The sequence below is a fragment of the Sminthopsis crassicaudata genome, chromosome 3 (genome assembly GCF_048593235.1).
Source record: "Sminthopsis crassicaudata isolate SCR6 chromosome 3, ASM4859323v1, whole genome shotgun sequence".
Classification (NCBI taxonomy): Eukaryota; Metazoa; Chordata; class Mammalia; order Dasyuromorphia; family Dasyuridae; genus Sminthopsis; species Sminthopsis crassicaudata.
The window spans coordinates 408073441-408088080 of record NC_133619.1 but is presented as its reverse complement, the minus strand read 5'-3'; the positions used below and the strand labels follow the sequence as shown (position 1 = coordinate 408088080).

The 14640-nt window shown below is 32.4% G+C and overlaps 1 protein-coding gene across 1 annotated transcript in view; it reads left to right on the top strand.

Annotated features, from left to right (window-relative positions):
* Nucleotides 1–14640, top strand: part of CCDC150 (coiled-coil domain containing 150) — a 107088-nt gene that overhangs the window by 47096 nt on the left and 45352 nt on the right. The window contains exons 16-19 of the mRNA XM_074302807.1: nt 2588–2695; nt 2826–2888; nt 10297–10425; nt 11716–11885. Of these exons, the coding sequence (XP_074158908.1) occupies nt 2588–2695; nt 2826–2888; nt 10297–10425; nt 11716–11885 (470 nt within the window). The remainder of the gene's footprint in view (nt 1–2587; nt 2696–2825; nt 2889–10296; nt 10426–11715; nt 11886–14640) is intronic.

Here is a 14640-nt window from a genome sequence, read left to right as displayed (position 1 = left end):
CTTATCCCAAAAGTTGGGATCTTTGGGTTTGTCAAACACTAGATTGCTATTTTTATTCACTATCTTGCCCTGTGAACCTAACCTATGCCACTGATCAACTAGTCTATTTCTTAGCCAATATCAAATGATTTTGGTGACTGTTGCTTTATAATACAGTTCTAGATCAGGTACAGCTAGACCACCTTCACTTAATTTTTTTTCATTACTTCCCTTGAAATTCTCGACCTTTTGTTGTTCCATATGAATTCTGTTGTTATTTTTTCTAGGTCATTAAAATAATTTCTTGGGAGTCTGATTGGTATAGCACTAAATAAATAGATTAGTTTACGGAGTATTGTCATCTTGATTATATTCTCTCAGCCTATCCAAGAGCACTTAATATTTTTCCAATTATTTAAATCTGACTTTATTTTTGTGGCAAGTGTTTTGTAATTTTGCTCATATAATTCCTGACTTTCCTTTGGTAGATATGTTCCCAAACATTTTATACTATCGACAGTTATTTTGAATGGAATTTCTCTTTGTATCTCTTGCTCTTGGATTGTGTTGGTAATGTATAAAAATGCTGAGCATTTATGTGGATTTATTTTGTATCCTGCAAGTTTGCTAAGTTCTGAATTATTTCTAATAGCTTTTTAGCAGCAGACTTTCTTGATATATTGACCTGAATATGTCTTCATAGCTCCATATGTCTTTAAAAAACTGAACCTATATATTTGTTGAAAGTTCATTTGTATAGTCTTTGCTTAGTATTTGTTTATATTTAGTAAAAGTTTTGGACTTTTAAAATTTCATTTCTTTAATCTCTCCAGGTCTGGGATTTCCATTTGGAAACTTGTGCATCAAGCACAAAACAATTTCTAAATTATTCTGAAAATAGAGTCCTAAACTCTGTTCTTTTAGGATTTAAAGACAGAAAGTGTGCATGTAGGTCCTAGAAGTTTCTAGGGAAAATACTAATAAAAGAAAATATCTTATCAATTTCTCATTTTGGGGAACTAACAGGTTGGATCACCTTAGTGTTTTAATGATACCTCTTCTTGATTCTTTTTTCTAATCTGTTAGAATTTGCAAATTCTTCAAGAATAGAAATTGTATTCTTACTGCTTAATACAATGCCTGGCACCTAGGAGATGTTTAATAAATTTTTTTTAATTCATTATTTTGATATTTGTCTAATCTATCATTGGTTCAGTATATGACTACATACAAACATGTTACATATTAAACCAATTATTGCTTTGTATCTATATACATATATTTTTTGGCTATGGCCAATATCTCCCATTTCTCTTCTCAGATAAAATAGTCACTTGACTAAAGTTCAGTTCTCAAGTTTTATTATAGTGTTAAGACTGGGCTACCTAAAGTCTACACCTGTGGAACACAAGCTCTAGTAGATTCTGCTAAGCTTGAAAGGCATTAGCTTTAGTTTTTTTGTTTAAGAACTTAGTAAATCTGAAGATCAGCTTATCTCCAGTATGAACTCGGTTGGCCATCAGGTTGTGATAATTTTTTTAGCCATATGGAGCCATGCAAAAATGCAGAATTGACCTCAATCTTTTAAGACACCCCTTTCTGCTTCCACAATAGCATAGAAACAAAAGAGGAGGCAGAAGATACCACATATCATACTTTCTAAGATGACTCACAAGTAATTAATATTGATATTATTATTTTCAAAGTTGCTTCTATTCAAACACTGTCATATTGATATACTACTGGCAGAATTGATGCATATAATTATTGATATTTCACCCTAACTAAAATCTAAAGATGTTAAACATTTCACAACTAAATGAGCTATCAGCTTCTTGGAGAGGTAAATAAAAGATTTGGCAGAGTTGGTTCCATAATGTTCCCAAAGACCAATAGAAGAAGATAGTTCCATGATATGAAGAAGATAATTCCATGATATGATTACTTGGTTTTCTCAAATTTCAGAGGTTATGATGACCAAAAGCATACAAATCACCATAAAAATAACTGTAACCTATATATAAATGTCTATTAAAGAGGATAATAAATGTTTTATGAAGAACTCAATAAGATACTCAAAATCGTCAACAATATATTTTGATATTAAATAACTTCACTGTGAAACCAGAAATAATGGAAAAGGTTTTTTTTTTTAAATCAAGGAACAAAATAGAGAAAAAAAGACAAATAAAACTACTCAGAAATCTTACATCTATATATCATGAGGTAAAATAAATACGGACTATATTTGTATCTGCCTTTCACAGACATTGGCATTTATAATCACCTAAAGTAGATTTCTAAAATATTACTTACACAAGTCTGTTGAAGTAGAGATAATTTCTATAAAATCTCATTTTAAAATAAGAATATATATTTAAGTTACATCAAGTTAAACTTATGACAAACTATAAAAAAAATCTATGTTATTTCCATGTATTATAAAAATACATCAGTTTTGTGAAAATATCAAGGATTCTCCATATGTTCCCAGCCCTCTAGCTTGATTTCTCACTTTCAACTTTTTTCTCTCTTTTTCAATCTTTCCTTTTGGGTAAGAGTTGAGGGTTCATGATGTTTCTGTTAACTATTTTCTGTTTTCCTCTAGACAAAAGTTAAACAGCTACAAAAAGAGATAAATTCTCTTGCTGATACTCGTTCAGAGAATGAGGACCTACGCAAATTGAATCAGGCCTTGGAAATAAAATATGCTCAGGTACAATTGGTACTTGGAAAATCAGGTAGCTGCTATAGTATAATTATCTCTTAACAAACTGATCTCACACACAGTGAAATCAGTGTACTAGCACCTAATGCCATTAAATTTTTTTGTTTGTTTGTCATAGGCAAACTCAGAACTTACTGAAAATAAGATAAACCTGCAAAAGACAAAAGCTCAACTGAAAAAGGTATGAAAATATTGATTATTTATAAAATTATTAAATATACCAACAAGTAGCAATGTATGGCTTTAGGAGTCATACATGTAGAATGTCAAATATCAGTAGTCTTTGTTCTTAAGTTAAAATATAAAATAACCATTAATATAAATATATTCTTTTTGGTTCATTCACATAACAGCTTTATTGGACTCCCAAAAGAAGAAATACTTAAAACTTATTGACTTAAGAAATTTTCTTTGTCAGTACATTGAATCTATGTGACTCTGGACAGAGAAAAGTACATAGATTCCTATTATCAAAGGACTGTTTTGTGCTTGGTCATATACTTTTTTTCTCTCCAGGAAAGAAAAAAATTAGCACAAGGATAATATGATCCAGATTTTTTGAATATGTAGAGGGGAAAACACCCCCAGTAATGGGGTTCTCTAAGGCAAATAACAATCTTCAGTGATCACAGAAGTACCAATGAGACATTTCAACATACAGGGAAAAAATTGAAATCAAGTTCTCGCTCTGACACCATTAATTGTAGGACTTTGGATAAACTATTTCTTTAGATTATAATTTCATTATCTGTAAAATGGAGATAACAATACTTATTGCACTCTATAAGTCATAGTTTTGTTCAATTTGACAAGCATTTTACTTGTGTTCAAGGAACTCTGTTAAGTGCTTGTATATAAATTACTTCTTGCCCTTAATGAGCTTATATTCTACTATATGCAAATAAATATATACATAAAAGCTACCAAAAATCTAAAAAGTTATATATAAAGGAGGCAGATCCAAGATTACAGAGTAATAGAAAGTACAGCTGAGTTTTCTGCCACACCTCCTCCAAACATAAAAAAAATGCACCAGTCTGAGTACTAATCAGGAAAGATAAGGCAAAAAAAATGTCATTTTTCTAAATTATGTCAGCATAGGGAAATAGATATGAGTTCTGTAATGATAGGAAATAACCCCACATAGAATCCCAGAACACAGAAAGGCAATACATCAAGACAAGATGGGGTCCCAGGTCAAATATAGGTAGGCTGAAATTTGTACAGGGCTCTGAAATAGGTACAAACCTCTGTCCCTTACTATTTAATGCTTGGTCACAAATCTAGAACTGATTAAAGAGGGAAACTGAACATAGGCAAATCCAGAACTAATTGAGAAGGGGACATGAACCTTGGTATTACATTTCAGGGTGAGGAGCAGTCATGGGCCCAAGCCTACACAGTAAGCAATGAGCAGATCCAAAAGTAAGTAGAATCCATATGGTTCAGATTCCTGGGGCAAAGCAGGGTCTTAGTTCCAGTTTCTAGATCATTTTTTGATCTAGCCTTTAGTAGAATAAGGCAGGAATCCCAGGCAAAAAAAAAAAAAAGAAAAAAAAAAAAGCATGCAGTCATATTACTATGAATCAGCAGAACTTTAAAGCTATTTAATACTAGTTGAATCCTGCAGTAGTCTACTAAAACTCCAAATGGGGCAAGTTTACAGTCCTTGACTCAGACATAAACCCTCTAGAGGCTGTAACTCTGAAAAGGTGTATTTGAATCTAAAGACAGCAGAGCACTTAATGCTAATTAACAACTCAATGTGATATCTTGGCTCTATAAACATATACTTAGATGATTTGGTGATGTGATGGCTCTCCTCACCATAGGTGCTTGCTGAATGTGTGGTGGTGAAGTAATTGTAGGTAAGGATTGGAAGCCTGAAAGAGAGAGTTGGAGTCTCTCTGCCACAGCACTCTCAGGAGAGGAGACTTCAGGCTCCAGACTCCAGAGTCCAGGATTCATCTTTAATGAGCTGAGTACAGCTTGCCTGCCTCCTTCACTTCTCTTTCTAAAGAACAAGGACTTTGACTGATCCTGAGACCCTCCAGGGAGCTAGCCTGAACATTATAAAACCCAGATCAGGAACTTGCATATTTATGTAGCAGGATACTTTTCCCCTGAATCAGATCATTTTGAGAGCACTAAAAGCCTGCAGATCCCCAGCCTAAGCCATCCCTGGGATCCTAGAATACTAGAATACTCAATATCCCAAGAAAACAGGAGCAGAAAGGAACAGCCTAGACATTCTCTCCAGTAGTTCACAGAACTCAGTTCTTACAAAAATCTGAAGTCAGGAAGTAGGTTGGAAGAATGAACAAATAATAAAAATGAGTTCCCTCATAAAAAGCTATTACAACAACAAGGAACCTTAAGACACAAACTTAGAACAAGATTCTAATCTTTAAATATCTACAAGTGAAGCCTCAAAGAAAAACATAGCTTGAACACAAATCCAACCATTTCCTGGAAAAGACAAAGCAAACATATTTTTTAAAAAGTTAAGATGCACTAATGAAAGCTAAAGGAAAAAAAATTGAAAAAGAAACGAGAGGTATGGAAGAAAGAATTGGGAAGAGAATTAATATCATGCATAAAGGATATCAAAACTTGCCAAGCAACAAACTTCTTGAATATTAGAATGGACTGAAAAAAACCATTAGTTCCAAGAGATAAGAAATATTAAAACAAAACCAAAATACTGGAAAAACAAAATATGTAAGATATCTTATAGCAAAAATAATTGACCTAGAAAATAGATCAAGGAGCAAAAATTTAAGTATCATTAAACTACCTGAAAGTCATGACTAAAGAAAAAAGAGCCTATACATTCTTCATGAAATCTTAAATGAAAACTCTCCTGGTCTTTTAGAACCAAAGGACAAAGTAGAAATAGAAAGCATTTGCCAATAACACCCCTCCCCAAAATTTTTTTTCAAATGAAAATGCTAAGGAACATTACAGTTAACATTCAGAACTTCAGGCTCAAAGAAAAGTTACTTCAATTAGTTAGAAATTACCAAGCAGCCGTAAGGCTCACACGTGATTTTGAAGTCATACTATGAGAGAATGAAAAGTTTGGAATATGATATCCCAGAAGGCAAAGGATGTAGGTTTACAAACAAAGGTAATTTACTCAGCAAAACTATATTGTTATTGGGGAAAAAAATAAACATTTAATGAAATAAAGGAATTTCAAGTGTTCTTGATTTTAAAAAAAGATCAGTTACATAGAAACTTTGAAATATATTCTTAGTAATCAAGAGAACCGTAGACAGGTAAACATGAATAAACAATCATGAGACTAAAAAACAAACTGTTTACATTCTAATCTAAGAAAATAATTACTTCATAACCCTATTATCATTGGGAATGGGGGGGAAGGGGATGTCATAGAGGAAGTATAATTAGATAGAGAGCCTGTAAATGGTTTTGTTATATCTTCATCTTAAAAAGATGAATGAAAATAAAGAAAAGGAATATACTCCAAGAAGGGGAAGGAAAGGAAGATAGCGAAAATTATATAATCAGGATATGGAAGTCTGTACAAGAAGTTTATTTTTTAAAGTTGGAAGGAGCAAGAGATTGGTTACTCTCATCTGATTTGTTCAAAGGAGGTAATAATACACAGAAAGAGTAAGACAGAAATAATTTATTTGAATAAGAAAAGAAGGGGCAACAATAATGTAGATTAAGGGAGGATTAGTCCTAAGCAAAATAAACTTCACTAATGTACTAGAATATTTATAGCAGTTCATTTTTCAGAGGCAAAGAATTAAAAAATGAAGGGGTACCCATCAACTGGGGAGTATCTGAACAATTGATAACACATAAATATCATAGAATACTCTTGTAGTACAAAAAATTACAAAGGAGATGATATCCAAAAAAAGAAAAAAAAACCTGGAGTCATATAAACTTATGCATGACAAATTGATAACTTGGAAGAACAGTAACACTAATATTGTAAAAAATTAGGTAATCTGATCAGCCAATGACCAACTATGATTCCAGAGGATTCATGATGAAATAGACTACCTATCTTATGATAAGTGAAAACTCAGTGCAGGTTGAATCATTTTTTGAACAAGGCCAATTTTTTGCTGATTCAAATGGAAATATGTCTCTTATTATATTAGCAAAGAGATGGTTGATGAGGGATGAGATTTTTTTTTCAGACATGATCAATTTTTGATTTGCTTATTTGGTATAAGAAAGGGCTTTTTGATGGTAGGGGAAAACAATTAATGGGAAGTGACTAATGCAAAAAGACCATCAATATTATATATATATATATATATATATATACACCCACACAAAGTAGTTTTGTAGATAGTAGAGAAGATATCTGGGAAGATTAGTAAAAGCCTCATGTAGAAGGTAATACTTGAACTGGATCAGGAAGGAAACTCATAATATCAAGAGGTGAAAGTGAAGAAAGAATATTGGAGAGATGAAGGACTTGTGCAAAAATAGGGGGAGAATTTGCACTGACAGGTACAGGGAATAGTAAGTTAGCTTAACTGAAATACAGAGTTAGAAAAAGATAGCTTGAAGACAAATTGTGAAGATAAGACTGTGAGTTAATCACTATTCTTATGAGAGAGACAGACAGACAGACAGACAGAAGGTAGGAAGGAGAAGAAGAGAGGAAAGGACAGAGAGAGGGAAAGGGAGAGGGGAAGAAGGAAGAGAGTGAGCATTTATCTTACTAAGCAGTTATGTTCTAGATACTTTTAAATGCTATGGACACAAATACAAGGCAAACAAGACAGACCCTGTCCTCAACAAGTTTGTATTTTAATCAAAAAAGATTATACATAAAAGACAGCAAGAAAAAGTGGAGGGAGACCAGCAACATGGCTGGGAAGTGATATGAAGGTCACATTTTCCTGCAAAATAAGGAAAAATCTCACCTATCATAATCTGATGTCCTAGGATGTATTCCAAGGTAGTTTTAGGGTAAAAAAGATGAGGATGATGATGAGAGTGTAGGCAGCACAGTGAGGAAATAGCTGGAGAGTATTATTGATCATCTAGTCTTCATTTGAGTTGATAGAAAAATTAAAACTCAGATTAAGTGACTTGACTACTGTATTGCAACTATACTTCAAGTCTCCTAATTTAGGTCTGATATTTTTCCACTACACCATACTGCTGTTAATCTAGAAGCAAAAATTCTGTGTAACTGGCACTTGGTAACCAAGGATTTGCAAGTTGTCTTCACATAGAATTCACTTAGAGTTCCAATCAACTTACTGTTCATGGTGATGAGTGATGAGGTCACAAAGTTGGAATAAGAGATTCAATAGGATATACTGAAGATAGTGTTTTGACAGTTTAGTATAAGAAATTACATAGATTTTAGTCTTCAGTAAAATATTCTCTGAAGTGTGATTTCTTCATCCTCTAAATATCTTTTACTTTCAAGTCAGACAAAAGATTTAAGTAATTTCTCCTGAACACTTGTCTATCTCCAAAAACAATCTTGTTTTCACTAATTATTTTGAAATGGTTTTCCCACCAAGAAGAAAGAAATCTTTAGAAAGACCAGTGTCTACAAAGTCCACTGAAAGTTCTTGTAGGTCCACTTTAAGTAATGGAAAGGAAAAAATTTCAACCGTTGGTTTACCCAATGTTATTTCAAATCCTTCACGTCGAGTCAGCTTTGCACCTTCCTTGCCTTCCACAAGATCTGCTCCTCAGGATTTTGGAGATTCAAAGGTCTCTCTGAAGACTCTCTTGAATGCTATTAAGACCATGGAGGGAAGACTGGAAGGTAAAATAGATATTCTTGCTGCTAGACCATTAACGGCTGAAGAAACATCTGAAATTTTTAAAAGAGATTTGGTGAGTGAAGACCATGAGCATTTAAAATGATGATTAGGAACATTATTGCAATTCCAAGTATAAAAGAAAAATCCATACAGTAAGTGAAATTATATAAAGGTAATAACTGAAAAGGTCTTTCAATATGTCAATTTAATTATATAAGAAACAGATCATATAGAAATAGAAAATGTAAGGGAGAGTTTAGATCCCAACCTCAATTCTGTCTAATGACATATAATCACTTTCCCTTTTATTTTGGAGATCAAGGTGTAAAATTCGACAATTTTAATCATTTAAAGTGCTGGTATGCAAAAAGAAAAATAGTCCCTAGCCTCAAGGAGCTATCTTGTATTGTAGGGAAATAACAAACACACAGTTAAATAAATGCAAAACATATAGAAACTATACAAATACAAAGTAATTCTGTGGGTAATGAAGGAGAGCACTAGCAACTGGAGAGATTTGAAGCCTCATGTAGAGGATGAAACTGGAAGTAAGCCTTGAAGAAAAGTCATTATTGCAAGAGATGGAAGTGTAGAGATGTTTTAAATATCATTTTTTGAAAAAGTCTACATTTTTAAATATTCCCTACCTCAACACAGCAGAAAATAGATTTAATAAAGCCTTGATTAAATGATTTTGTAGTTGCATTTCTATTTAAATATTTAACTATAATTTTATTTCTGTTTTCAAATAATTGAACATAGAAAGATATATTTCTTTAAAAGTTCTAGTAAAACATCTTCAACTGATATTAAAAACAGAAGGAAATGATTATAAGCGTAATTTCTATATGCTTTTTGTAAACATTACAACAAGTGGCACCCTGGTTAATGGCTGCATTAAATGGTGTAAAACAGAAATTTGTGGGCATATTTGAACAAAACCTTGAACGATGGTGACAATCAACAAAATGACACTTCTTTTCTGGAAAAAAATATGGGATGTTAGAATCTACAAGGCAATGTTCTTTTGAATCAATTGAGTTTTTTCCCCTGAATATTAAAAATTTCAAATATTTGAAAGGAAAAAAATCATTAAGGAAAAAAAATTAAATAAAGATTATCTAGAAAAATTTCCTTGATATACTACTAAAATTAGGAGGGAAATGAGGATTGGGAGAGGGTAATAGAAAATAAACTAGTCCTGGTTAGAATTTCTACAGTATATAGAACACTGGCTTTAATTCCAGGGAACTCAAGTTCACGTCATATCTCTTCTACTTGTTGTGTGATACTGAACAAGTCACTTAACTCCTCTAAATCTGTTTCCTTGTTAAACCAGAAGGGCATTGAACCAGATGATCTGTGGAGTACTTTCCAGTTCTGTCTGATTCTGTGCATTTCTAATATCATTATTACTTTGATGTCATTACTTTCTAAGATATTTCAGTTCTTTTGATCTAATCATTTCCCTATCACTTCCAAAAAAGTTACCTGTATTTTTTAAAAAGCTAAATAATGGTCATTTTTTTCTTTATTATACATTATAGTCTCATTAAAATTCCTTATATACTCCCTTGTAGTCTTTATATGACATTCATAAGCTATTTTTGTCTATGTGTTTACTTTTAAATATAACAAACAATTATGGGGGGGAATGTTATCTTTTGTAAAATCCAGAAAAGTGACTATTATTAATATAGTTTTAGTATTTTTTAACATTCATTTTCTAAATTGCCCTAAGTTTTTCATTCTGATCATTCATCTCCTTTAATTTGCAAAGTATTAATCCTTTCTTTTTTTTCTCATAAGATGCAATCTATTCTTGAAAAGAATGAAGATGATTTTTCTCGGGCAATTAAATCCCGTGATGTGTCATCAAGAGAAAGTCATAAAATGAGGGGGCACCTGGAGGCTTTGGAAGACAGGGAAATGAGCAAGGCAAGGAAATTGGCAAATCTTATTTGAAAGGGTGGGAAATATTACTGAAAGATGAGTGAATATTTTTCATGAGCCATATTCCTTCTGTTGTTGCCATAGTTGGCAAGAAAGAAAACTAAATAAAAAACCTGCTTGATGTTTTTTCCCACTTAGAGGAAAGATAGCTTAAAACTACCTTTAAAATATTTCCTGTCAAAGTCCTTTTCCCCCCCTAATTTCTTTTGCCTTAGAAAATCAAAGAAAGAAGCCAGATTTTTCTCTGTTGAAGTTTTTGTTTAAAATCTTTAAGCTCCAAATAAAAATAACTTATCATTTGATGTTTATTTTAAAGTAATAAATGGATGTTAATTTTAACAAATCAAACCATTAAGACAGAGTAGATGCCTATTAACTGGGGAATGGTTAAAGAAATTGTGGTGCAAGAATGTAATGGAATATTATTACTACTCTATAAAAAGCAATGAATGTGAAGAATTCAGAAAAGTACAGGAAGAAATGCTGCAGAATGAAGTAAACAGAATTAGACTAACAATACATATAATGACCAAAACATTGTAAATGGAAAGAATATAACAACAATTAAAAAAAAGCTTGAGTGCTATGTAATTTTAATGATCAAATTCAAACTTGAAGAAGAGATGAGAAAATGCATCCCTCTCTTTCTTCTTTGCTTTATTGGGGTGGCAAGAATCCTGTGGATAGGGAACATTACATCATTAATTATGCCTGTCTTTTCCCTCTCTATTTTTTCTTAAAAATGATGATTTATTGGGAAGGGGAGAGAAAGTGAGGGAAGGGAGAAATTTGGAAATGAAGGTGAGGTAAGAACAATAAAAAAATCAATTAACTTCAAAAATTATATCATAAAATTATTCCTAGATTGCAGTCTCATTCTTGAGAACATAGCTTAGGTTCCTTCTCTTTTATATCAATTGCTGAAAGATGTACATTGTGGAGAGGGTTATGTGTTACATTGCTTTTCTACAACCTCTAAACTTTTCAACAATTCATCTAAGATAATTTTTTCATTTTATTATGAAGAGCAGAGTCAAGCTTTCTTCACATAGGATGATGTCATACAACAAAATGGAAGGAAAATTTAAAAACCTACAAGATTTCTTTTTTCTCAGCATTCTAATGTGAATTTGTCTATCTGTATACATTGAAAAATAATCTGAAGTATGCTACCTTCCATATATATGCATTGGCATGCTGAAGACTCAGATACAAGATTTGTAAAGCACCAATTATTACAATCAAACTTGTCCCTCTTATTTGATTTTATATTAGATTGGAAACTTTCAGCGACAGCTGGCAGAGGCTAAGGAAGATAACTGCAAAGTCACCATCATGCTGGAGAATGTATTAGCTTCTCACAGTAAGATGCAAGGAGCCCTGGAGAAGGTGCAGATGGAATTAGGGCGAAGGGATTCAGAGATTTCAGGCTTCAAGAAAGAGAGGTATCTAAAATTTTATTAGTCTAATTTTTCTCCATATTCCTTCTTATTATCCAAAGTTATGAAATTACATTTTTACCTCTACTTTTTTGGAGACTTCTATATGGCATTTGAAGAATAAGCATTTTTTTTTTCCAGATCAGAGATAGAAGTGAATGTGGTTTTCAGAAATCCAATTTCAAATATCATTGTATTAGGATTGTTACATTGTTTGATGGATGGATTATAGTTTTATTCATCCTGACTTCAGGTCTATCAAGTATAATTATAAAGACAATTTAGGAAATACACAATTAGGAGTTGAACTAAAGGGTGTGCAAGAAATAGCTCTAACCAATCTACTAGCCCATTTTAACTTTTTATTGAGCATTAACACCTAAGAAATTGGCAATCAAGACTTAGTTTATTGTTCTGTTGGCTGAAAGTGTTAATTGTGCAAATTAATCTTTTTTTTCCCACAATAATTTCATTTTTTCAATTACATATAAAGATGGTTTTTAACACTCATTTTTATAAGATTTTGAGCTCCAACTTTTTTTCTGCCTCCCTCCCTTACCTCTCCTCTTCCCAAGACAGCAAGAAATAAAACATAGGTTATATATGTATAATACTTTTCAATATATTTCCTTATTAGTCTTGTGAAAGAAAATCAGAACAAAAGGGAAAAACCACAAGAAAGAAAAAACAAACAAAAAAGGATAAAAATGGTATGCTTCAATCCACATTCAGTCTCCATAGTTCTCTGGATGTGGAGAACATTTTCCATCCCAAAACTATTGGAATTGTCTTAGTATCAATGTCTTGCTAAGAAGAACTAAGCCCATCACAGATGAAACATAATCTTGCTGTTATTGTGTATAATGTTTTCCTGGTTCTGCTTACTTCACTCAATATCACTTCATGTAAGTCTTTCCAGACTTTTCTAAAATCAGCCTGCTTATTATTTTTTATAGAACAATAATACTCCATTACATTCATATACCACAATTTATTTATTCATTCCCCAATTGATGAGCATCATCTCAATTTCCAATTCCTTGTGACCACTAAAAGCTTCTATGAACATTTTTGCATATGTAGATCTTCTCCCTCTTTTATGAACTCCTTGGAATACAGATCCAGATACTGTTGAATGCACAGTTTTATATGAGTAGTTCCAAATAATTCCATAATTCCAAATTGTCCTCCAGACATACAAATTAATCATAAAAATATATATGCATACATTTGAGCCTAGTTGTTGAATATTTATCAGGACGTCTCAGCTTGAATTTACCTTCTAATTATTGGTTATAAGAAATAAAGTTCTCAGAACTAAAGATTACTTGTCTCTTTTTAAAATTTTAATTAATTAATTTAATTAATTATTTTTTACAAAAATTTAATGCATAGATAATTTTTCAGCATTGACAATTGCAAAACTTTTTGTTCCAACTTTTCCCCTCTTTCCCCCCACCTCTTCCCCCAGATGACAGGTTGACCAATACATGTTAAATATGTTAAAGTATAAGTTAAATACAATATATGTATACATCTCCAAACAGTTATTTTGCTGTACAAAAAGAATTGGACTTGAAATAGTGTACCATTAGCCTGTGAAAGAAATCAAAAATGTAGGCAGACAAAAATAGAGGGATTGGGAATTCTATGTAGTGGTTCGTAGTCATCTCCCAGAGTTCTTTTGCTGGGTGTAGTTGGTTCAGTACATTACTGCTCTATTGGAACTGATTTGGTTCATCTCTTTGTGGAAGAGGGCTACATTTATCAGAATTGATCATCATATAGTATTGTTGTTGAAGTATACAATGATCTCCTGGTCCTGCTCATTTCACTCAGCATCAGTTCATGTAACTCTCTCCAGGCCTTTCTGAAATCATCCTGCTGGTCATTTCTTACAGAAGAATAAAATTCCATAACATTCATATACCACAATTTATTCAGCCATTCTCCAATTGATGGATATCCCACTCAGTTTCCAGTTTCTGGCCACTACAAAGAGGGCTGCCACAAATGTTCTTGCACATACTGGTCCCTTTCCCTTTTAAAAAATCTCTTTGGGATACAAACCCAGTAGTAATGCTGTGGGATCAAAGGTATGCACATTTTGATAACTCTTTGAGCATGGTTCCAAATTGCTCTCCAGAATGGCTGGTTGGATTACTTATCTCACAGACAAGATCAGTGAAATTATAATAATGATTCCTTAATAAGTTCAAAAATATATGTTCCAGGGGCAGCTAGGTGGCGCAGTGGATAGAGCACCAGCCTTGAATTCAGGAGGAACAAGAGTTCAAATCTGGTCTCAGACACTTAACCCTTCCTAGCTGTGTAACCCTGGGCAAGTCACTTAACCCCAGCCTGGGGGGGGGGGGGGGGAGAAATATATATATATGTTCCAAAGATAATAGGGTCTTAAAAAACAATTTTTTAAAATGTTGAAACTACACTTGAAACTACAACGAATACCCAATCTTGATTGCAAAGGACAGATGATAAACACACTTCTCTCTTCTCAAAGAGGTGGGGATTATAGATCTGAAATGTTGCATACAATATCAGATGGGATTATTTTGTCAGTCACTTTTGTCTAGTTTTTTTTTTTTTTAAATAAAGAGAAGAAAAGATTGTTGTGTAAAAGATAAAATCCATCAATAAAAAATTTAAATGAAACCATATTTAAAGAAATTTTATTGGGAAGAAAAATAAGTCAGCTAATAACCTTTTAGAGGAAAATCAAACTAGAAAAAACTATTGATCT